The 24,722-nt window shown below is 39.8% G+C and overlaps 1 protein-coding gene across 2 annotated transcripts in view; it reads left to right on the top strand.

The window, feature by feature from the left end:
* The first annotated feature begins 1,725 nt into the window (after positions 1 to 1,725).
* Positions 1,726 to 24,722, top strand: part of TOR1AIP1 (torsin 1A interacting protein 1) — a 38,093-nt gene continuing 15,096 nt past the window's right edge. For both annotated transcript variants that reach the window (XM_025382056.1, XM_025382054.1), the window contains exons 1-6: positions 1,726 to 3,088; positions 4,802 to 4,879; positions 8,782 to 8,841; positions 19,407 to 19,448; positions 20,565 to 20,651; positions 23,594 to 23,650. In XM_025382056.1, coding sequence (XP_025237841.1) covers positions 2,206 to 3,088; positions 4,802 to 4,879; positions 8,782 to 8,841; positions 19,407 to 19,448; positions 20,565 to 20,651; positions 23,594 to 23,650 — 1,207 coding nt within the window. In that variant the 5' untranslated portion in view covers positions 1,726 to 2,205. The remainder of the gene's footprint in view (positions 3,089 to 4,801; positions 4,880 to 8,781; positions 8,842 to 19,406; positions 19,449 to 20,564; positions 20,652 to 23,593; positions 23,651 to 24,722) is intronic.

The raw sequence follows: 24,722 nt of genomic DNA, 5'->3' as shown, positions 1-24,722 counted from the left end.
TGCTGGGATTACAGGCTTGAGCCACCGCGCCCGGCCGAGTATCTAGTTTTATAACAGTTTAGCTTTGCCTCAGAGTTAGTCAGTGTGGTATCTGCAAGGTTTCTAGGTGAAGGAGGCAGTCACAGTAGAGGTAGGTTTCTGTATGCTTACAACCTAGACAAGAGAGGGAAAATCCTATGCTATATATATATGTATGTATGTATATTACCATTAAAGTTACCATGTCTCTAATTTTACAGTGTCTCATTAATTTAGTTGAAAGGCCATTCCTAAGCCTTTACAAGCAGTTTTAATTACAAAATATGCATATTCTGATTATTCAATAATATGAAGAACCTCTCATCTTCTCTGATTGTTCAGTATGTAGAATCTCTTCTCTTTTTTAACTTGTCCCTCAACCCTAAGTTTTACAAGCCTGTATCCAAGTTTTATAAGCTAGTATCCCAGTTTCTATATAGTCATCTGTCTTGGTAAAATGTTTCAAGGAGACTTTAATGTTCATAACATGAACTCAATATATTACCGTAAAATTTATATTTAATAATTAAATCTATCAAGGAACTTACACTATTGTGTTACTAATGAGTCATGTAATAGCCACCTTAAAGGGAAAGCCCTACTTAAAACATAAATAAAAGCCACGTATTACCATATCAATACTTATCAGTATTTTGTTGGAAAAATCTAGCAAATTTCCGAAATATACCATCTAATCCAGGCTGACAAGGGAGAGTACCCTTTTCATTTTTCCTTAAAAGACAAGAAGAAAGAAGAAAAAGAAAGAGACAGGGATAAAGAAGTCTCTTTTGTTACTTTCCTGCAGTTTTTAAAAGCTATATTGTATATAAAGCTACAGTAAACTAAGCTCCTACCAGGCCAAACCCTATCTCACTCTAAAACTCTAATTCCTCGTGCCTGTGGCCACATTTATGGACAGTATTAGTAAAAACATAGTACACTGCCAGGCGCAGTGGCTTATGCCTGTAATCCCAGCACTTTCGGAGGCCGAGGCGGGCGAATCACGAGGTCAAGAGATCCAGACCATCCTGGCTAACACGGTGAAACCCCGTCACTACTAAAAATACAAAAAACTAGCCGGACGTGGCGGCTGGCACCTGTAGTCCCAGCTGCTGGGGAGGCTGAGGCAAGAGAAAGGCGTGAACCCTGGAGGCGGAGCTTGCAGTGAGCCAAGATCGTGCCACTGCACTCCAGCCTGGGTGACAGAGCAAACTCCGTCTCAAAATAAAATAAAATAAAAACTAAAAACATGGTACACATTACGACCTAAGTAGTTGAAATTTGTGCCAAGTCTGAGCAACAAATGAGTTGCTCAGAAGCATTTTAAGGCGATTACTTGGAAGAATAAACCAACACCTTCAAACTTTTCAGAATCACTCATTGTAACTGGTATCCAAATTACAATTTTTAAAATCTGTTCACTCCAATCATACCAAGTCCCACAAGAAGTTGTATATTTGAAGGTGATTTGAGCTTTTTTTCAATAATTATTCAGACTTTACACGAACTTAATCGACCTTCTCTGAGTGTGTCTAAATTTGGTTAGGTATTTGCAGATTAGCTACATCTGTAAACATGGTATATGGAGGTGAAACAAATAGCTTTTACCATGCTTATTCCAGAAAGTCCAGAAAGCATTCTAAATCAAATGTAGAGTATCACGTCATATCCAGAATAAAAGTAAAAATAATGGATCACAACTTAAAATTACAGTGCTGTCTTTAATAAAAAAACGTGTTCCTCACTGTGCACAATGTAGCACTAACATGGTCTTCCGAACAGTACTGCTTGGTATAAAACCAAGAAATATTAAAGACCAGGAATAAGGTCATGTTTCCTATGGGTACATTTCGGAAAAGAAAATACATTCAAAGAATATGACGGTAGACAGGATTTTGTACAACCTCAACAGGTGACAAAATTTAAAACTAGGTAACCGCCTTCATAAGGAACTTGAAACTAAAATGTTTGCCACGAAAACATGACATGTGCAAAAGTTATCTCTCTGGCCATCGCTCCTGCTAAGGACACTGGGAAGGACATGCTCAACGTAGCAGTCGATCAAAACGATTCCAGGGAAACTGCGCAACAGCCTGGGGCCGAGAAGCGAAACCTGGTCTTCTTCACCCTCGTCTCACTCCTTTTCCCGCAGACTTGGTAGTGGGAGATAGGACGGGCGTCTCCTATATGCAGGCAAAACTTGCCACGAGCGGCTCGACTTGGGACAGGCAATTTGCCCTGCCACCCTTCCGTCGCCCCCACCCCTCCTTTACTGAAGGCCGAAGGCAGAGACGTCCTCCTCCCCCTTCTCCTCCTCTTTGGTGTCTCCAGCCAGGAGGCGGGAGCGACCCACAGCAGCTGACCCAGCTCAGGCACTGCCTCTTCCACAGCCCTCAAGACACACCATGGGCCCAGAGGCAGGTTTGCTACACAGCAGCGACGACGCAGGCGGCGGCCCCGGCGACTCGCAACTGCCTCCCTGACCACAGCGACCACCGCCTAACACACCCGAGAAGCCATCGCCGCCACCGGCAGGAGAACCTAGGGTCCAGAAAGCCATCCTCGCGATCAACTAAAGCTACGTCAACAACTATGGCGGGCGAGGGACCGCGGACAGAGGCGGTGCGGGAAGGATGGGGTGTGTACGTCACTCCCAGGGCCCCCATCCGAGAAGGAAGGGGCCGGCTCGCCCCTCAAAATGGCGGCAGCAGCGACGCGCCTGCGTACGCAACTCCTCTGTCGCGCCAGGGCCGGCGGGAAGTGAGGTTCTCGGAGGAGCCGCCAGAAGTGTACGGAGACTTCGAGCCCCTGGTGGCCAAAGAAAGGTCCCCGGTGGGAAAACGAAGCCGGCTAGAAGAGTTCCGGCCCGATTCTGCGAAAGAGGAAGTGAGAGAAAGCGCGTACTACCTTCGGTCTAGGCAGCGGCGGAGGCTGCCGCGACTGCAGGAAGCCGAAGAGATGCAGACGCGAAGGGCTACCCGCCTTCAGCAGCAGTACTCACAGCAGCCTCCGCTACAGCCGTCTCCCGTTACGACCAGGAGAGGGCTGCGGGACTGTCATTCCTCTGAAGGTGAGGACCGCGGAGGTAACAGTCCCAGTCGCGAGCCAGGGAACGCGCGGGGGCGGGCGCGCGCCTCCGTGGAGTTCATCCCCGCCTGGGTACTAAGTACTGGGATTGGGTACTGGGTATTCCTCAGCCCCCTCTGGACGTGTGTCGCCGTGCAAGGGCCACCCTGACCCGCAGCGGGGAAGGAAGCGCCGACCCAAGGAGTGGAAAGATGGTCGTATGGAGCGACCCGGGCAGGGGTGGGGCGCTCTGCCCAACATCGGGCATCAATTTAGGGGAGTTAGGGCTGCCTTTTTCTGCAGGCCTTCACGAGGGGACAGCGAATTACTCCAGGTTCGGTTTCATTTTGGTTTCGTCTACCCTGCGGATGTTTCTACGGAAACCACTTCCATTTCCTTTTTTAACGCTGGCAGGCCAGAGTCTCCAGCTGAGGATCTAACCTTTCAGTCGTTTTCCCTCCCCACCCAGGTGGGGAGAGAGAAAGGAGAAATTTTGTGAGTGGGCATTTCGAGGGATTGCTGAGTTTAGTTAATTGATTTGAGACCTCACCCAATACTTACACCGAAATGGGGTAACTCATTTTTCCTGAACTCATGTTCTCCAGTGTCTGATAAACTTGAGCTGATTGCTCTTTCTCCAGTGTGGTGGTCCCTGCCAAAAATCTGCCACTTTGGTGGCCGTCACTGTAACCTCAAGTAGTCTGGCAAATCAGGCTGACAAAGCAACCTGAAAAACAAGACTATTACTTAGTTTTCGTCTAAATGGACAAAAGGGATGCTGACAGAGTGAATGTATAGTGTTAGGTAAGTCATAGGTGAATCAGTTTCCTTAACCTATCCTCTCCCACCCTGCCCCCCTATTTTGGGACCCAACACTGAGTCACAGATGAAGTTTCATGTTAGTCCCACGTAAGGCACCTGTGAGGTAAAAATCAGCGGACCTGAGTCACAATGGGATGACATAGTTTGTGGTAGACTATTGATATGCGGAGGAGTGGGTTTTCAGCTTACAGCACGATGATAGGCTGCAAGTTTACCTGCTGACTCGTGAAGGTACTGACAGATTTGAAGACTTGATTTTGGCAACTTTATGTTAAAGTTGTGTCAGTTACTTTTGGGTGTAGCAACTCAAGACAGTTTAACCCATATATATATGTGTTTTATCTCTTTTAAGATTACAAAGTTTTTGCAGACAAGGAGCCTATCATATATATTTGATAGTAATTTAAGTACTTGGTTTAATTCAGTATCTTTCAGAACCTGGAAGAATGCTTTGCACAAGGCAGGCAATAAATATGTTACATTGTATTGAGTCCCACAGAGCCTAGTGCAGTTATATAGGCTAACATTTTTTTAACAAGTAAAGAATTTACCCCTATTTTATTAAATCTTTAAGGATCTAAACATTTTCACTCTTCTGCATTCTTCCACATCGTTTGTGACTCTCTACCCCATCTTTCTGATTTTCTGAAGTAATATATTTTTGTGAAACAACAGTGGCAAATATTATTACATTCTAACGAATTAGTTGTATTCTGTCCCAAGAGGAGTTCTGACTAGTTTAATTCCTAAGTTTTGGTAAACCTAACCACCTGTTTCTAAAGAAATTAATTTCTTGCATTTTTGCATATGTATTGTTACAAAAATGCATAATCTGTGCCATTATCTCCCAGGTCATATATTCTGAATTTTAACTCTGGTTACGTCTGTTTTTTAGAGGATGAACCATCTTCCGAAACTGATTTAAGCCAAACGATTTCAAAGAAAACTGTCAGGAGCATACAAGAGGCTCCAGGTAAGAAGAGTTGACTTTTTGTTTATCTCCTTACCTACCAACTTTTTAAATGTTCATTGAAGTAAGCAATGTAAGTATGTGTAAAGAAAAGACAAGGGCCATGTGAGTACTCAAGAGTACCAGCCACCCATATAACCTTGTAAGATAGATACTATACCAATTTCAAAGAAGAGAAAACTGAAGCACAGAGAAGCTAAGACAGTTCTGTAAGGTCACGTATGTGACTGAGCCAAAATTCAGACCCAGGTTTGTCTTCTCCAGAGCCCTTTCATCTTCCAAGTGCCTCACTATCATTCTCTCATGTCATAACTAGCTACTCAGTAAAGTTTGTTAAATGTCAACTGAATGAATATGTCATACTGTCCTCTGTTTCAAATGGATTAAGTTTTTATTATTATACTTTAAGTTCTAGGGTACATGTGAACAATGTGCAGATTTGTTACATATGTATACATCTGCCATGTTGGTGTGCTGCACCCGTTAACTCATCATTTACATTAGGTATATCTCCTAATGCTACCCTTCCCCGTGCCCCCACCCCATGACAGGCCCCCGTGTGTGATGTTCCCCATCCTGTGTCCAAGGGTTCTCATTGTTCAATTCCCACCTATGAGTGAGAACATGCGGTGTTTCGTTTTCTGTCCTTGCGATAGTTTGCGATAGTTTGCTAAGAATGATGGTTTCCAGCTTCATCCATGGCCCTACAAAGGACATGAATTCATCCATTTTTATGGCTGCATAGTATTCCATAGTGTATGTGCCACATTTTCTTAATCCAGTCTATCATTGATGGGCATTTGGGTTGGTTCCAAGTTTTTGCTATTGTGAAAAGTGCCACAATAAACATACATTTTGCTTAAGTGTATCCTTCTTCTCAAGAAGCTTATGCTATAAATGGAAATTGAAAATGTTTACCAATGTAAGTGACAGATTAAATGGAATCTGTACGTAGATTACTTGGACTGTATCAATAGCATACTGTGCATTCACTATTACTAGAAATAAGATTATGTCTGTCTTTGAGAGGTTTGAGATACTCAGGGTTTTCTTCCTCTAAAAGGTACTTTTATACTACATCTAATACTTAGCATATTCCCATCCCATGCCTCTTAATGAAAGGAGAGTTTAGGGAATTATTAAATGCTTATAAAGTCTAAGAGAAATTATTTAGATGGAGTCACTCTTTGATGGAGGACTGCTTTAAGTATAAGTTTAAGGTAAAGATAAGCCCTTCTTCCTCATAGAATGATAGACATTCAGTTTAACTTTGATATTCAAAACAGTGCTATAATTGTATGTAAGGCTACCGGTGTGGTCTGAGAGAAAATTATGCAAAGATGCCCTTAAGAATAAAGACCTAGGCCGGGTGCAGTGGCTCACACCTATAAGCCCAGCACTTTGGGAGGCCAAGGTGGGCGGATCATGAGGTCAGGAGTTCGAGACCAGCCTGGCCAATATGGTGAAAACCCCGTCTCTACTAAAAATACAAAAACTAGCCAGGTGTGGTGGTGGGCGCCTGTAACCACAGCTACCCAGGAGGCTGAGGCAAGAGAATCGCTTGAACCTGGGAGGCGGAGGTTACAGTGAACCAAGATCCTGCCACTGCACTCCAGCCTGGGTGGTGGAGCCTGAGTCCGTGTAAAAAAAAAAAAAAAGAATAAAAACCTAAACCAAAGGACCACCTTATTAAAAAAAATAGTAAAAATACATCATTTGGTCATCTTGTTATTGAAAAACTTGAAAAATGTTGATTAATTCGGAACAGGAATATAGTTTGAAATCTTCTCATTGTTTGAAATTCCATAATTGAGTTGTTTTCACTTAAAATAGCCGTTAGGTTAATCAATTCAGGTCATATATACCTACATAACAGTTATTCTCCTATGGCCAGATTCATTCCTTTCTGGAAATTATGACACTAATTTTGTAATCCAAAAATATACTAGGACAAATTTTATTTATTTTTCCAAAAGTTAACTGGGTATTTTTGTTCTACTAGTGTGGTTTCTAGCTGAATAATCATAAATAGTTGTTCTTAAATGCTTACTATTTTACCATGAACATTTGCTTTTCTAGCTACTGTAGTTAGAGCATTCATTCTCCAGATACTTATTGAGCACCTACTTTGTGCCAGTCTCCATGCTTTGATTTGAGGGTGCAGTGGTGAACAAAAGCAGACAAGTGAGGGAGCCTCCTATCAAAGAAGGGTACTTAATATTTTATTCTCTCATACCTCTGTCTGGTACCCTGTTCAAGTACTTTACGTGGGCTATGTATATAGTAGCATATACAGGAAATGCTTCTTAAATGAAAAGATGGGAACTGAAGTAGGGATTAATGTCTGTAGAGTAAGTTTGATTAAATGTAGCTTAGTAAAAGCAAACAAACCAAAAACAGATTTTGAGGTTTAGTTTTTAGTTCAACCTGAAAAGGCTAGAAGTACAGAGAAGAAAAAGAGAAAGGTAGTTGTAATATGTGGAGTAACAGGAACTAAAATTTGCCTTTATTATCACGTGTGCAGGGTTTTCGTTTTCGTTTTTGTTTTAAAGAGACAAGGTCTCACTGTCACCCAGGCTGGAGTGCAGTGCAGTTATACTGCAGCCACAAACTCTTGGACTCAAACTTATCATCCTCCTGCCTTCACCTCCCAAATAGCTGGAATTACAGGCACACACCACTATGTCTGGTTAATTTTTTTATTTTATGTGGAGACAGGGTCTCAGTATGTTGCCTAGGCTGGAAAGATTTATTTTTAAAGATATTGATATAAGTTCTAAATACTTGATATGTGAAATACTGAGATAGATATTTCATAGAATCTTAGAGCTGGAATATTTAAGGGGAACGTCAAAGTTCCAGAATGTGGTTTTTGCAACTCAGAGATAAGACATAAAGCTTTTTTATGCAGATGAATGAAACAAAACATAATATAATCCAAATTTTGGTAAATCTTTGGTTTTAGAATATGTTATTGAGGTACTTGGAGAAAATATACCTTTATAGGTGGTTTTCTAGACTAAAATTAACATTTTAATAGGATCGGCTTTTCCACTAACCCAATGCTATGGAACTAGAGAGGGTCTGAAATGAACCCTGGCCCACATTAACGTTTTTATTTAAAATTAACTTGCATTTCTTCAATACAAGGTTAAATAGTTAGAATGAGTGTATTAAGTCGCCGGGCGCGGTGGCTCACGCCTGTAATCCCAGCACTTTGGGAGGCCGAGGCGGGCGGATCACAAGGTCAGGAGATCGAGACCACGGTGAAACCCCGTCTCTACTAAAAATACAAAAAATTAGCCGGGCGCGGTTGTGGGCGCCTGTAGTCCCAGCTACTCGGGAGGCTGAGGCAGGAGAATGGCGTGAACCCGGGAGGCGGAGCTTGCAGTGAGCCGAGATCGCGCCACAGCACTCCAGCCTGGGCGACAGAGCGAGACTCTGTCTCAAAAATAAAAAAAATAAATAAATAAAAAAAGAATGAGTGTATTAAGTCTCAGGATGTTAAGCCTAAAATTAAAATATTCCATAAATAATCCACAATGAGGGTCCATCACAAATGGAATAGGTAATTGAGTTGGTGCCGTAATACAGATTTTGGTTCTTAACTGAGCAATTTAGAATATTTTTATTTAGTATTTCTTTCCTTTCTACAGCTATGGTTTGCTGAGAAAAATTGCAAATTTCTCCGTCAAGACTGTAAATTTTATATGGCAGGAAACTTGTCTCTAGTTCATTGTCATCACTAGTTCACAACAGTTGTCACTTAGAAAACTTGTCTCTGCTCCTCTAACATAAATAAAAGCTCTGTAAACCTTTGTAGAATAGATAAGAGATTATCATATAATAAAGCTAGTGTGTTTCACATTTTATATATTTTTAAATGTTTTCTCTTCCTGTATTAGCGGTGAGTGAAGATCTTGCAATCAGCTTATGTCGACCCCCTCTAAGATACCCACGATCTGGTAAGAGATTGTCTGTTGGCTTACCTTTTCTGTAAATACAATTCTATTGTCTGTTGGCTTACCTTTTCTATAAATACAATTCTGTTTTTAAATATGGTTGTACACGTATTCATATGATTCAGAACTCAAAAGTTACTATCAATATACATGAAAAAGGCTCCCTGCCCCTCTGTTCTTCAGCCAGCCAGTCTCTTCATCAAAAGCAACCAATGTTGTCAGTTTATATTTTTTGGAGAGTCACAGAAATTCATGGATAAAATTATCTTGTCCTTTTTGTAACATAAATTTTGGCCTTATAAACTCTCATTTCTGTCTTTTTTTTTTTATTATTATTTTGAGACAAGGTCTAACTCCGTCATACAGGCTGGAGTGCAGTGGCACAACCAGGGCTGACTACAACCTCAACCTCTCCGGCTCAAGCAGTCCTCCTGCCTCAGCCCGCCAAGTAGTGGGACTATGCATGCACCACCACGCCTGGCTAATTTTTGTATCTTTTGTAGAGATGGGGTTTTGCCATGTTACCCAGGCTGATCTCAAACGCCTGGGTAAGTGATCCACCCACCTCAGCCTCCCAAAGCGCTGGGGTTACAGGCATGAGCCACGGCACCTGGCTTTCTTTTCTGCACTTTCTTGTTGTTTATTTTTACTTAACATATATACCAGAGATATTTCTATATTCATATATAAAGAGCTTCCTTTTTTAAAGAGATTTTTTTTAATATATTCCTGTGATTCTTTCTGTTAACTATGATGATTTTAAACTATGGTCAGGGACTTTATTCTTCCAGTATACTGCTAACAGAAAATTCAAGATGGAGCTCCGTGGCACAGGACGACAAAATATCCCTCCCTCAGTTATCTTTTTGACTAAAATGATTAAAAGTATTGCCCTGAAATTGATTTCATGACTATGAAGAAAACTAGTAAAGTTACTCCAGTCTACTTTTACTTCATTTTCATTGTTTTTTTGGCTCTTAAAGATGCGTTATCATGGGAACTGAAAGGGAAATGTATTTATCTTTACATTAGGTTTCTGTAGCTTCCCATTCTCTTTAACAAAGAATTATGTTGATTTATTTCAATAGATCGTTGACTATCCTATTAAGTATTCCAGTGGTAAAGATCTACTAAGGCTTTGTTGATGAACCTGTGGTAAAGAACCATATGATGCATTTCCTTTTCAGCCCTAATCATTCTCTTGCTATGTCTCTTGCAGATTTGACCTACAAAACAAATGAAAATACTAAAATGAGTGAATTAGGTTCGTTTATCTCTATTCTTTTTTTTCTTTTTTTTCCAGGCAGGGTCTCACTTTCACCCAGGTTGGAGTGCAGTGGCATGATCTTGGCTCACTGCAACCTCCTCCTCCCACTGTAGTCCCAGCTACTCCGGAGGCTTAACTGAGCCTCCCACCTCAGCCTTCGGAGTAACTGGGACTACAGTCATGCGCCACCATGCCTGGCTAATTCCTGTATCTTTTATAGAGACAGGGTTTCACCATGTTGCCCAGGCTAGTCTTGAATTCCTGGGCTCTAGCAATCCACCCACTTTGGCCTCCCAAAGTGCTAGGATTATTGGCATGCACCACTGCACCCAACCCTATCTCTAATTCTTATAGGGCCTCTTTAAGGGTCTAGATTAATAGAATACAAGAGTATACTTATCTAGTCATTGGCTTGAGAATACTAATTTATTATGTCAGCTTGTGGGGACATAGTCCCTATGACTAGGACCTCCCATAAATAGCCTTGTTTTTTGTTGTCTGTAGTTATGCCTATATTATTGCTTAAATTCATATAAAAACATTTAATAAATCAATTTAGTCCTTGCTAGTCTTCATTAAATTCACACTATTCGGAAAAAGATATCAACTTACCAATTAAGGTTTTTCTCTTGATTTATTTTGTTTTTGTTTTTGTTTTTCTGAGACAGAGTCTTGCTCTGTCACCCAAGCTGTAGTGCAATGGTGCAATCTTGGCTCACTGCAACTTCCACCTCCCAGGTTCAAGCAATTCTCCTGCCTCAGCCTCCCAAGTAGCTGGGATTACAGGTGCCCACCACCACGCCCGGCTACTTGTTTTGTATTTTTAGTAGAGACAGGGTTTCACCATGTTGGCCAGGCTGGTTTCAAACTCCAGGGTTTCACCATGTTGGCAAGACTGGTTTCAAACTCCCTGACCTTGTGATCTACCCTACTTGGCTTCCCAAAGTGCTGGGATTATAGGCGTGAGCCACCACACCCAGTCTTTCCCTTGATTTTTATTTTTATTTTTTATTTTTATTTATTTTTATTTTTTCGAGACTGGGTCTTGCTCTATCACCCAGGCTGGTGTGCAATGACGTGATCTTGGCCCACTACAAGCTCCACTTCCTGGGTTCAAGTGATTCTCCTGCCTCAGCCTCTCAAGCGTCTGGGATTACAGATGACCACCATGACACCCAGCTAATTTTTGTATATTTAGTAGAGATGGGCTTTCACCATGTTGGTCAGGCTGATCTCGAACTCCTGACCTCAAGCGATCCACCTGCCTTGGCCTCCCAAAGTTTTGAGATTACAGGCATGAGCGACTGCACGGCAGCCCTTTCTTGATTTAGAAAGTGAATTTGATACTTTGTTCATAGTAAGTTCAGTGCCCTTTGCTATAATATGTTTGTTGAACTGGTTTTAATTCATTTCAGTGTCTCTCTGGCTGTAGGACATGACATACTACGATTTCTGGTTTTAAATGAATCTACACTGAATGTCATTGGACTTTAGTTTTTTTTACATTTTAATTTTTTTCTAAATTTGAAGATGAGCCAAAAGGGAAACGCTTCATTTTTCTTTATAAATCATTGCACATTCTTCTAATTCATCTTTCGCCTAAGTTCAGGCCACCTCTTTAGATACTTAAAAAAACTTTTTAGGCTAAGTGTGGTAGCTCACACCTGTAATCCCAGCACTTTGGGAGGCCAAGGCGGGTGGATCACCTGAGGTCAGGGGTTCAAGACCAGCCTGGCCAGCATAGCAAAACCCTGTCTTTACTAAAAATACAAAATTAGCCAGGCGTGGTGGTGCTGCGCACCTGTAACCCCGGCTACTTGGGAGGCTAAGGCAGGAGAATCACTTATACGCAGGAGGCAGAGGTTGCAGTGAGCCAAGATTGCGCCACTGCACTCCAGCCTGGGCAAAAAGAGTAATAAAACTCTGTCTCAAAAAAAAAAAAAAAAAACTTTTTAAAAAAGATAACTTGGAGCTGAAATAACCTAACACTCTTTGCTAGACTTAAAAGTCATTTTTATGAGCACCTTGTAATAAAAACTTTGTTTTTTATTGTCTGAAATTGTCATATTATTTAAATTCATTTTTTTCTGTGATTGTAAATTTAAAAAAGAGATTTTCATTTTAAAGTCATTTTCTGTGGGTTTAATACAAAGAATGAGGCTGGGCACGGTGGCCCATGCCTATAATCCCAGCACTTTGGGAGGCCGAGGCAAGTGGGTCACCTGAGGTCAGGAGTTTGAGACCATCCTGGCCAACAGAGTGAAACCCTGTCTCTGCTAAAAATACAAAAAATTAATCAGGCATGGTGGTGGGCATCTGTAATCCCAACTGCTTGGGAGGCTGAGGCAGGGAGAACTGCCTGAACCGGGGAGGTGGAGGTTGCAGTGAGCCGAAATTGTGCCATTGCACTCCAGCCTGGGCGATAGAGCGAGATTCAGTCTCAAAAAAAATAAATAAATAAATAAAACAAAGAATTACATTCTTCAATTCCTTTATAGTAACGTTAGTACACCTTGGAGTATATGAAATGGCGATTCGTGGAGTTTGAATACTAGTGATAACACCAGACTATTCTTTGCTCTCTCCTCCTGCTGCCCCACTCTTGACTGTATTCTCAAAAGCATGATTGGCATCGAATAGTCTTTTTTTTTTTTTTTTTTTTTTGAGACAGTCTCGCTCTGTCACCCAGGCTGGACTGTAGTGGTGCAATCTCAGCTCACTGCAACCTCCACCTCCTAGGCTTAAGCAATGCTCCGACTTCAGCCTCCCATGTAGCTGGGATTACAGACACATGACACCATGCCTGGCTAATTTTTGTATTTTTAGCAGAGATAGTGTTTCACCATGCTTGCCAGTTTGGTCCTGAACGCCTGACCTCAAATGATACACCTTCCTTGGCCTCCCAAAGTACTCGGATTACAGGCGTGAGCCACCATGCCCAGCAGATAGTCTTAAAACTATCTGTACCTGGGGTCAGCAAGCTACAGCTTCTGGGTGAAATTGGCCTACAATCTTTTTATTCAGCCGATGAACTAAGAAGGAATTTTTACACTCCTGAAAAAAAACAAAGCATGTAACAGAGACCTTATGTGACTCACAAAGCTTAAAATATCTACTATTTAGTCCTTTATAAAAAAAAGTTTGCTGACCCCTGATTTATAGTGATGGCAAGAATAAAGACGACAAATCACCCAAATGGTCGTTTGTTGTCAGAGTAAATTCAGAAGTTACATACTTGCCTGAACATATATTTATTACAACACTCCATACTAGGTTGTACCTAGAGCACAAGAAGAAAGGAAACAAGTCAGGCGTGGTGGCTCACATCTGTAATCCCAGCACTTTGGGAGGCTGAGGTGGACAGAATCTGAGGTCAGGAGTTCGACATGAGCCTGGCCAACATGGTGAAACCCCATCTCTACTAAAATTACAAAAATTAGCCAGTCGTGGTGGTGGGCATCTATAATCCCAGCTACTCGGGAGGCTAAGGCAGGAGAATTGCTTGAACCCGGGAGTTGAAGGTTGTAGTGAGCCGAGATCGTGCCATCACACGCCCTGGGCGACAAGAGCGAGACTCCATCTCAAAAAAAAAAAAAGAAGAAAGGAAACAATGACTCCTGTGTTCTATCCAGTATTCCTTTGAGAAAGCACAGTGGTCTTATTTATATTTTCACGTCTGTCCCCAGACAAAGCACAAAGTAAGCCAAGTTTATATTTTTTTGAGTGGCCTTTGCTCCTCACACCAAGTACCTCCCACAAATCTCTAGGAATAGAGAAATCTACAGGAGAAATGTAGATGCTTTGGCACCTGGGCTTTCAAAATAACTAGGGAATTTTGTAAGTTGTAAAAAGCTGGGTTATACCTAAGGTTTGAATTCCTTAAAAACTGTGGCCAAGTAACAGAAAGTAAATAGAAAGTGGCACAATTAGCCGGGCGCGGTGGCTCACGCCTGTAATCCCAGCACTTTGGGAGGCCGAGACGGGCGGATCACAAGGTCAGGAGATCGAGACCATCCTGGCTAACACGGTGAAACCCCGTCTCTACTAAAAGTACAAAAAAGTAGCCGGGCGAGGTGGCGGGCGTCTGTAGTCCCAGCTACTCGGGAGGCTGAGGCAGGAGAATGGCGTAAACCCAGGAGGCGGAGCTTGTAGTGAGCCGAGTTCGTGCCATTGCACTCCAGCCTGGGCGACACAGCAAAGACTCCGTCTCAAAAAAAAAAAAAAAAAAAAAAAAGAAAGTGGCACAATTAGTGCTTGGTTTTCACTAGAGGGGATGACTATTAAGTGGTCTATCTTAAAACAAACATAAAGACCTGGGACTTCTGAAAGTAGCTTTTCCTAATTGGTTGAGGTTATTGGAAAATATAACACCTTCTTAAACAGCATGGTTTAGTTATTACCATTTGTCTATATATTTGTTACAGCCACAGCCTTTATGAGTTTCTCAATAATGTTTTAATATTAAGGATTTTTTGCTCAAAATATGATTTTAATTCTCAAAGCTTCTATATGAACATTGGGAAGAGTAATACCTTTTTTAAAAAAGTATTTTTTTAAGGCCAGGCATGGTGGCTCATGCTTGTAATGCCAGTTCTTTGGGAGGCCCAGGCAGGTGGATCACTTGAACCCAGAAATTTAGCCTGGGCAACATGGCGAAACCTCATCTCTACAGAAAAAAATGCAACTGTTAGCTGGGTGTGGTGGCATGTGCCTATAGTCCCAGTTACTTGGGAGGCTGAGTCTGGAGGATCACTTGAAGCCAGGACGCAGAGGTTGCAGTGAGCTGAGATTGTGCCACTGCACTCCAGCCTAGGCAACAAAAAGAGACCTAGTCTCAAAAGAAAAAAGAGGCTGGGTGAAATGGCTCACGCCTGTAATCCCAGCACTTTGGGAGGCTGAGGCAGGTGGATCACCTGAGGTCAGGAGTTCAAGACCAGCCTGGCCAACATGGCGAAACCCCGTCTCTACTAAAAATACAAAAATTAGCCGGGCGTGGTGGCACACGCCTGTAGTCCCAGCTACTCAGGAGACTGAGGTAGGAAAATCACTTGAACCCTGGAGGCGGAGGTTGCAGTGAGCCGACACCGCACCACCGCACTCCAGCCTGGGTGACAGAGTGAGACTCTGTCTCAAAAAAAAAAAACAAAAACAAAAAACAAAATCTAATGCTTTAACTTTCTACATGTGTAGCAGCCAAGTTTAAAATAAAGGTAGCTGAATAACAAAAGAGGGAAATGAAATTAAAGCTTATGTAGTCATAGCTACTGATTCATCATCAGATCACACTTAAATATTTATTTCCATTATGTGCAGCTTGGGTAAAAAGGGGAAAACAGGTAGAATGTTTAAAACTTTGCAGGTAATCTAATTATTGAGCACTAATTTTAGACTTTTTCTTAAGTTGCTAAGTAACATTAATCATAGTATGAGAAATATTAGCAAAAGTCTAGACTTAACAGACTTTATTCTGTAATCATAGAATATATTTTATTCATGGAACAAGCATTTTTATTTTTTAATTTTTTTTTGTGACAGGGTCTCACTCTGTCACCCAGGCTGGGTTGCAGTAGCGTGATCTCCGCTCACTGCAGCCTCCACCTCAAAGTGCTGGGATTACAAGGCATGAGCCACCATGCCTGGCCAAACATTTTTAAACACCTTCTTTATGTCAGTGACTGACCTAAATACTAGGCTCATAAATAGCCATTCGGTTTTTTTTTTTTCCTCTACCTCTTAGATGTATGTGAGGTAATGGAAAAGAAAAACAAGTTTACAAATCATTTTTTTTAAAGTGCTAAATAGTGATACATGTCTGTAGGAGCCTAGACGAGAAGCACCGTACTCAGTGGAAGAGGTTGAGGCAGCTTTATGAGTTGGAAATGACATTTGGATTGAATTTTGAGGGATGAATAGCAGGCAGGATGAGGACGGAGACTTGCAAATACTATAGTTTGCTTTATAATAGACATTATTTTACCTTTAGAGAGCATGCAATATGAGAAATTAAAGTCCTTTATATTACAGACAGTAGTCTCACACTAGCCATGATTCTTTATCTGAGACATTAAATAATTTTTAGAATGACATTCTAAATCATAGCAGGCTTGGGTTTCTTGAGCTTTGTTTACCAGAATGAAAACTATGTTTTAAAACGTATCTGTAGCCAAAATAATGGATAACCTGATTCAGTAATGATTATTCTTCAAATCTACAGGGATTATTATTATTTAAGATCTCTAATTCATAGATATTATTGGATTATAAAACACCAAATAGTACTTTTTTTGGTTTTAGTGATGGGATCAAGATAGCATTGCATAACTAGTTATTCCTGTTTTGAATACTATTGATAAATATTTATTGTCAGGAACATAGAATTCTAAAACATGATCTTTAGTCACTAGATTAAATCCAGAAGTCTGAAAAGCATTGAAAAATGGATAGAATCCATGATTTATTAGATACTTCAAATGGGGAGCTCCCTTATGTAAGCTGGCTAAAAAATAATTATTAAACCATCCATGCTAATTAGATAACACATGGATAAATAGAAAAAAGCAGACTGAATTTTAGGCAACTTGGTATATGGAGGATTAAATATTAAGTGAATTGGCTCTAGACAAATTGACCTGGAGCTTCAAATGTGGACAGAAATAAAACATATCTTCAAATGTACACAGATAAAACATGCCTATCAAATGAAAAAAGGAGGGATTACTGTACTAGTCATACTACTGTACTATGTACTATACTGTTCTGATAGCTCAACAAATGGATGTAAATCTCCAACATATCCTTTCCATTATTATAGATTCTAAAATCCATTCAGCCGTAGTTAAAGAGGTTTTGTCTACCTTCTAATTTTTAAAGTAACTATGTAAAACATAACACTGAAATATAAATGGGACTTTAGTAAAGCCTACTGTATTATATGAATTACACTTAGAAGTTTGTTGGAACCTCTCATATTAGGAAAAGTTCAGCTATCAGCCTTTTCTTTATTCATTTATTCAAAAAATTGACCGAGCGCAGTGGCTCGTGCCTGTAATGCCAGCATTTTGGGAGGCCGAGGCAGGCAGATTATTGAGCTCAAGAGTTCGAGACCAGCTGGGCAACATGGCATACAAAACCCTGTCTCTACAAAAAGGACAAATATTAGCAGGATATGGTGACATGTGCCTGTAGTCACAGCTACTCGGGAGGCTGATGTGGGAGGATGGCTTGAGCCTAGGAGGTAGGGGTTGCAGTGAGCCAAGATCACACCACTGCACTTCAGCCTGGACAACAGAACCAGACCATGTCTCAAAACAAACAAAAAATTATTGAGTGCTTATTATGTGCTATTATGAACAAGACTGATGAGGTGGTAGAATTGTAATAGACTGGAAGTCAAAAGAGCCTGTGGTCTTCTAGCTTTTTTTATTATTACATTAGTCCTATACCCTTAGACAAGTCACTTGATATCTATGAACCTTACTTATGAAAATCTTCCCTTATGATGAGATGGGAATCAGATAACATTCGTGAAGGGTTTTTTGAAAACCAAATAGTATCATGCAAATATTAAGGACTTAGCATTTTAAGATAATAACAAAAATATGATTATTGATTAAGAAAGCATCTTGTATTTGCATGCTATGTGAATAGTTACATAAATGAACAAAGTGAAACTGCTGTACAAAAATACGAAGTACTATAATAATTATGCACTTAGAGAATAAAACTTCAAAAAGAGAACAATACCTTTTTGTAGAATGGAAATATTAGTTAAAAATTTTTGGCCAGCTGTGTAGCTCATGGCTGTAATCCCAGCACTTTAAGAGACCAAAGTGCTGGGATTATAGGCTAGGAGATGGGAGGATTTCTTGAGGCCAGGAGTTTGAGACCAGCCTGGTCATCATGTGAAACCCCATCTCTTATTTTAAATTAAAATTTTTTTTTTGACTTTTCCTTTTTCTCCCTCAAAAAAGAGAAAAAGAAAGGACAGTGTTCCTAAGGAACCTAGAGCAAAATAGTACCTAATACACCAGAGTCTAGCTCTTTAAGAGTAACATGGTGTTATCAGCAGTTTTCTCTGGGTTAGTTTTTTTTTTTTTTTTAAATTAAAAAATGCTGGCAAATATATTTCAGATACTAATTTGCACTTGCCACTGACAAGAGGAAGTATTTTCAGTGGAACTCAAAGCTTGACTAGTATTATACTAATCTAATTAAATGGATTTAAAAGAAATATTTTCAAATTCACCATACAGTGTGTTGGCAGTTGCTTTCTATAATGCTATTGTCCCTTTTAATAAGAAAATTGAGGTTAAAATCAGTAGAGCTAAAAACTGAAATATTCTCAGTTTTGTTGAAGAAGTCTAAATCACGCTACTTCTCTACATATGATCCTTCAGTGATATTTTAACCCAATTGTGCAATACTTGCATTTGGGTACTTCTCACTTTTTTTTTTTTTTTTAATTTCACAATAGTCCATGTAAAAATACTATGTTCCAAGTTTATTTGATGTGTTTTGCTTATTTATTTTTGTTCAGATTCTCTGTTGCTCTGGAAAACAGTGATGTACATGGACCCGCCGGAAGGAGAATTTTTACCTTTCCTCCTCTTTGGATATACCAGTGCCCTAAAGAACTGGTTCATCAGTCCAGTTAGTGTAGTTGGTTTTTAAAGGGAGTACAGGGGATTTGGCAAATAAGAGAATGAGAATATAGTAAACCTATACACACTAGAATATTTCTCAGTGTAGAATTTAATGTTTTTTTGCATACAAAGGTTACATTTTAGAGTAAAAATAGACCTGCGACTGAAGGAAAATTAAGCACTTCATTTCCTTTTTTTGTTTGTTTTGAGACAGAGTCTTGCTGTGTCGCCCAGGCTGGTGTACAGTGGCGCAATCTCGGCTCACTGCAACCTCTGTTTCCCAGGTTCAAACTGTTCTCCTGCCTCAGCCTTCCGAGTAGCTGGCATGCACCACCACGCTTGGCTGATTTTTGTATTTTTAGTAGAGACAGGGTTTTACCATGTTGACCAGGCTGGTCTCAGACTCCTGACCTCAAGTGATCCACCCACCTCGGCCTCCCAAAGTGCTGGGATTATAGGCATGAGCCACTGCCCCCGGCCAATTCTTAGTGATTTAACAGGAAAAGAATGTATTTAATGTGTCCTTACGTTCATTTTCCTAAATGAGATGCTTTTTTTATTCCTAAGCTTTAACTTTTTTTCCTAAGCTTTTGTTTATTTCTAAGCTTTAACTTTTGATGTTATATGTTTAATATTTGATGTATGCTTTTCTCTTCTAGAAGCCACCAGTGTCCAACAGAAGGTCAATTTCTCTGAAGAAGGTATTTTATTTTTAAATATCATACAATATATATTTGAAGTCTTTTTCTTTACATTAGAAGCCATTCTGATAGATACTTAAGTGAGAACACAGCCGGGGACTGTGGCACATGCCTATAGTCCTAGCTACTCAGGATGCTGAGGCAGGAGGATCACTTGAGTCCAGGAGTTCTGGGCTATCTGTAGTGTGCTATGCCGACCGGGTGTCTGCACTAAGTTTGGCATTAATATGGTGGCCTCCCGGGAGCGGGGGACCACCGTGTTGCCTAAAGTGGGGTGAATCCATTCAGTTCAGAAACGGACCAGGTCAAAACTCCCGTGCTGATCAGTAGTGGGATTGTACCTGTGAATAGCCACTGCACTCCAGCCTGGGCAACATAGTGAGACCCCATCTCTTAAAAAAGTGAGAACAGAAAATAATGTATTTTTCTTCATGAAAAAAAATTCATGCTTATCTAAACTGTTAACTGGGCAGAAATAATAGGAAAGATAGAATGAGTGATGACAGCCTTACATTTTAAGCATCTTTTGTCTATTTGGGTTCATTTTAAGCAAAGGTAATATTTGCTATTATGGTATTAAAATAATCAGTTTTCCAAATTCTTATAATCAGTTTATGTTTGAAAAGTACAGGAGTAAAATTTAGTTTTTGTTGAAGCCCAGCATAATCTGAGGGTGGTCACCTGCATAATAGAATGTGTGCAGGTGTGTGTACACTACCCCTCCACCACCAACACACACACACAAACACACATCTGAATTTAACTACACACTAATTATATGTAGTTTTCCTCCCCATAAACTTTTTCCACTGTTTAATGCTCATCTGTTCATTTTTGACTCCACATTAAAGGCTTAGAATATAGTTTTTTAGATATTACTGTGAATATTTGTTTAGGAAAGTATTATGTGCCCCAGAGAACACAAATTGAGCTAAATTTTAGTTCATTTGGAACTTTGGGATTCAAAATAATAAGCATGATAAACAAACAGCAGATCTGTATCTGATAACCTAAAAGCCTTCTCTTAATGTTAAATTACTTGCTTGTTTTTTTAAAATTCAGATCTTTTGAGCATTAAAATAAGACTATACTAGTATATTGTTTACTTCTCTTTAGGAGAAACTGAAGAAGATGATCAAGACAGCTCTCAGAGCAGTGTCACTACTGTTAAGGCCAGATCCAGGGATTCTGATGAATCTGGAGGTAACGTTGCTTTATATACATATGACTCTTCTCATAGAACTATCTTTGGTATTCCATGAATTTGCTTTTTAAAAAAAAACTTTCAAATTTTTATTACTACTTTATAAAAAGTGACTTTTTCTTTTAATATTTATTAAAATTAATTATTTCATGTATAGATCTGATTAATATGTCATGATATCTAAACAAATCACTTTTAGCTTTTTTTGATATTTGTGGAAAATAAGATATTTTTGTGCTCAAAGGAAGAGTAATTTGTTGTTTTTGAATTTTATAGAGAAACTAATCACATTGCCATTGGAACTGACAACACTATCTGGAGTGTTACTTTTAGGAAGTTTTCATTTAATTAGATAACTACCTTTATCTCTGGATTTTCAAATTCAAACCAAGTTATTAATTAACAAGTTCTGATTGTTTATGTGAATTTAAGTTCATTCAGTGAAAGAGTTGACTAAAGACTAAAGAGAGAAAAATACCAGTTTGAGGCTTAAGATAATGTTGAACAAGATCCCCCCCCAAAAAAGATAATGCTAAACAAATTTGTAAACTCTGTAAATAATGAGTAATTTTATACTTTAGTCCTGCACTTTCCCCTCACCGCCTCCTTAAAATTTCTGTAATTCCAATTCTTTTTTTTTTTTTTTGAGGCAGAATCTCGCTCTGTCACCCAGGCTGGAGTGCAGTGGCGTGATATTGGCTCACTGCAGCCTCTGCGTCCCAAGTTCAAGTGATTCTCCTGCCTCAGCCCCCCGAGTAGCTGGGATTGCAGGTGTGCACCACCACACCTGGCTAATTTTTGTATTTTTAGTAGAGACGAGATTTCACCTTGTTGGCCAGGCTGGTCTTAAACTCCTGACCTCAGGTGATCCACCTGCCTCTGCCTCTCAAAGTGCTGGGATTACAGGCGTGAGCCACCATGCCTGACCTGTAATTCCTATTCTTTACTTCATCATTTCACTTCAAAAATAAGTACATAAGGCTGGGCACAGTGGCTCACACCTGTAATCCCAGCACTTTGGGAGGCTGAGGCAGGCGGATCACAAGGTCAGGAGATAGAGATCATCCTGGTTAACACGATGAAACCCCGTCTCTACTAAAAATACAAAAAAATTAGCCAGGCCTGGTGGCGGGCACCGGTAGTCCCAGCTACTCGGGAGGCTGAGGCAAGAGAATGGCATGAGCCCAGGAGGCGGAGCTTGCAGTGAGCCGAGATCGCGCCACTGCACTCCAGCTTGGGCAACAGAGCGAGACTCCGTCTCAAAAAAACAAAACAAAACAAAACAAAATAAAATAAAAATAAGTACATAACCTGGTTTTGTTTTTGTTTTTTATTTTTTTGAGACAGGATCTCGCTCTATCACCCAGGTTTGAGTACAGTGATGCGACCATGGCTCACTGCAGCCTCGACCTCCCAGGCTTAAGCAATTCTCCTGCCTCATCCTCCCAAAGTGCTGAGATTATAGGTGTGGGCCACCATGCCTGGCATTATAAGCCGGTTGATGGGCATTTGGCATTCTGTGTATTTCCCACCCTTCCTCATTTTTCCTATGTATTCTTGATATAGAAATGGAGATTTGTAACACGCTGGTAGTGTCTAGCCAGAATTCCTGGGTTCCATTCCTTCACTTTTTAGCTGTTTGCCCTTAGAGAGTTATTTAACTTCTGTGTTCCTCAGTCTCGTCATCTGGATTGTTGTGAGTGTTAAATTAATTCATATATGCAAAACACTTACCTGGCACATAGTAGACACTAAGTGCTATTACTAGTGTTCATACGTGTTACATGAAGCTCTAAAAATCAGAGATTAATTAAACCATTTATATAGCCAATAGTTTGCTGCCATTGCTACCAGCATAACTATTTGGAAGTACATAAACCCCAGGTCCTGTGATCGTGCCATCGCACTTCAGCCTGGGTGACAGAGCGAGACTCCGTCTCAAAAAAAAAAAAAAAAAGGCCACTTCACCTTTTTGTGTCAATGTGTCTGTTTCCAAAACAGCAACCTGATCACTTTTAAACTAATTTAGTTATAAATTCTACTTTTATATGGAAACTTTTCTACTTAAAAACATATAAAAATTCTACTTTTATATGTTTTTAAGAAGAGTAGACTGAAAGCAAGGCATAGTGATAGGTACCTATAGTCCCAGATACTGAGGAGGCTGAGGCAGGAGGATCCCTTCAGTTCAAGACCAGCCTGGGCAATAACGTGAGACTCCATGTCTTTAAAAAAAAAAAAAAAAAAGAGGAAGAAGAAGAAAGAAAAAGAGTATACAAAAATATTGCCCACTTGCAATAAAAATTTAAAGCAAAACTAGATACTGATGATTTCAAGATGATCCACTATTGTAAACTTATAAAATGTTTCTCAACTCAAAGGTTTTATTATCTCATTACTTTGTGGCATGTTCTGTATCATAACAATTTTTTAAGTGATTATTATCTAATTTTTTAGATGTGACGTGATACTTTAGAAACTTTTTTGACCTTTTTTTTTTTGAGATGGAGTCTCACTCTGTCGCTCAGGCTGGAGTACAGTGGTGCGATCTTGGCTCACTGCACCTCTGCCTACCGGGTTCAAGCAGTTCTCCTGCTCTCAGCCTCCTAAGTAGCTTGGATTACAGGCATGCGCCACCACGCCTAGATAATTTTTGTATTTTTAGTGGAGACAGGGTTTCACCATGTTGGCCAGGCTGGTCTCGAACTCCTAACCTCAGGTGATCCGCTTGCCTCAGCCTCCCAGTGTGCTGGGATTATAGGTGAAAGCCACTGCACCCAGCCTAGAAACTTTTTAAAATAAATTATGCATCCAAGTTTTTAACCACCTGGGAGTTATCTGAATATTTTTGCTCTTTTTATTAATTTCTCACTGTTGTCTTATAAAATGTGCAGTTTAAAAGTTGAATATTATTTGTAGTGTACTGTTTTTTATTTTTTAGATAAAGCCACCAGATCATCTAGTCAATATACAGAATCATTTTGGCAGTCATCACAAAGTAAGTAAAGTTGTGTTTACAGTTCTACCTGTGAGCTTGGTCAAATGCTGTTCCTATTTTTGAAGATCCTCTTTTGAAATTTAATGTAAATATTGAAAAAGAGGAATAATGAATACCTAAAAAAAAAAAAAACTTATCCAATGTATCTCTACCCCTTGACCTTATGACGCTTATGGAGTTGTTATTCTCTATATCCAAACCTGAATTTGAACTTAAAAAACAAGCAAAGGAACTACTGCTTCCTGTGGTTTGTTGAATGTCTTTGCTAGCAATATAAATGGGTTGATTGTTTTTATTTTAACAGACTAATGTAGTAGTTTGAGCCTATTTATATGCACTTATTCTAATAAGGGCATAAAATTTTATATTAGTACAATTTCAACTCTTGTAAAAGTTTGGAAGGATGAATGAATAAGTGATAAAGCACATGTAATAAAAAGTTAATGGCAAGCTCGGTGATGGGTATATAAATATTCATTTCAGTCTTACAACTGAAAATTTTTGTGATCAAATATTGAGAAAATATAACAAAAAAAGATTGGAAAGTAATATACCAAAATGCTAATAATGATTTGCTTAAGAATCATTGGTGACATTTTTTTTAACTTTATTATTTTCTTTTCTTTTTTATTTTTTTGAGACAGGTTCTCGCTCTGTTGCCCAGGCAAGTGTAGTGGTGCGATCATGGTTCACTGCAGCCTCAAACTCCTGGGTTCAAGGGATCCTCCTGCTTCAGCTTCCTGAGTAGCTAAGACTATAGGCATGTGCCACCATGCCCAACTAATTTTTAAATTTTTTATAGAGACGGAGTCTCACTGTGTTGCTCAGGCTGGTCTCAAACTTTTGGGCGCAAGCATTCCTCCCACATCAGCCTCCCAAAATGCTGGGATTGCAGGTGTGAACCATTGCACCCAGCCACGTTTATTATTTTGGTACTACTGTTTTTTTCTTTTGACATTTTTAAATCAAGTCTCCCAAAATCTGAGTTATTAACCAAAAAGATCTTTGTATGTAAAAATCTTCAAGAACTTTTTTATTCCTTCCACATTACTTTCTTTTCTTAAGAAAAAGC

Source organism: Theropithecus gelada, chromosome 1 (assembly GCF_003255815.1).
Source record: "Theropithecus gelada isolate Dixy chromosome 1, Tgel_1.0, whole genome shotgun sequence".
NCBI lineage: Eukaryota > Metazoa > Chordata > Mammalia > Primates > Cercopithecidae > Theropithecus > Theropithecus gelada.
This window is presented reverse-complemented; position numbering and strand designations above follow the sequence as displayed.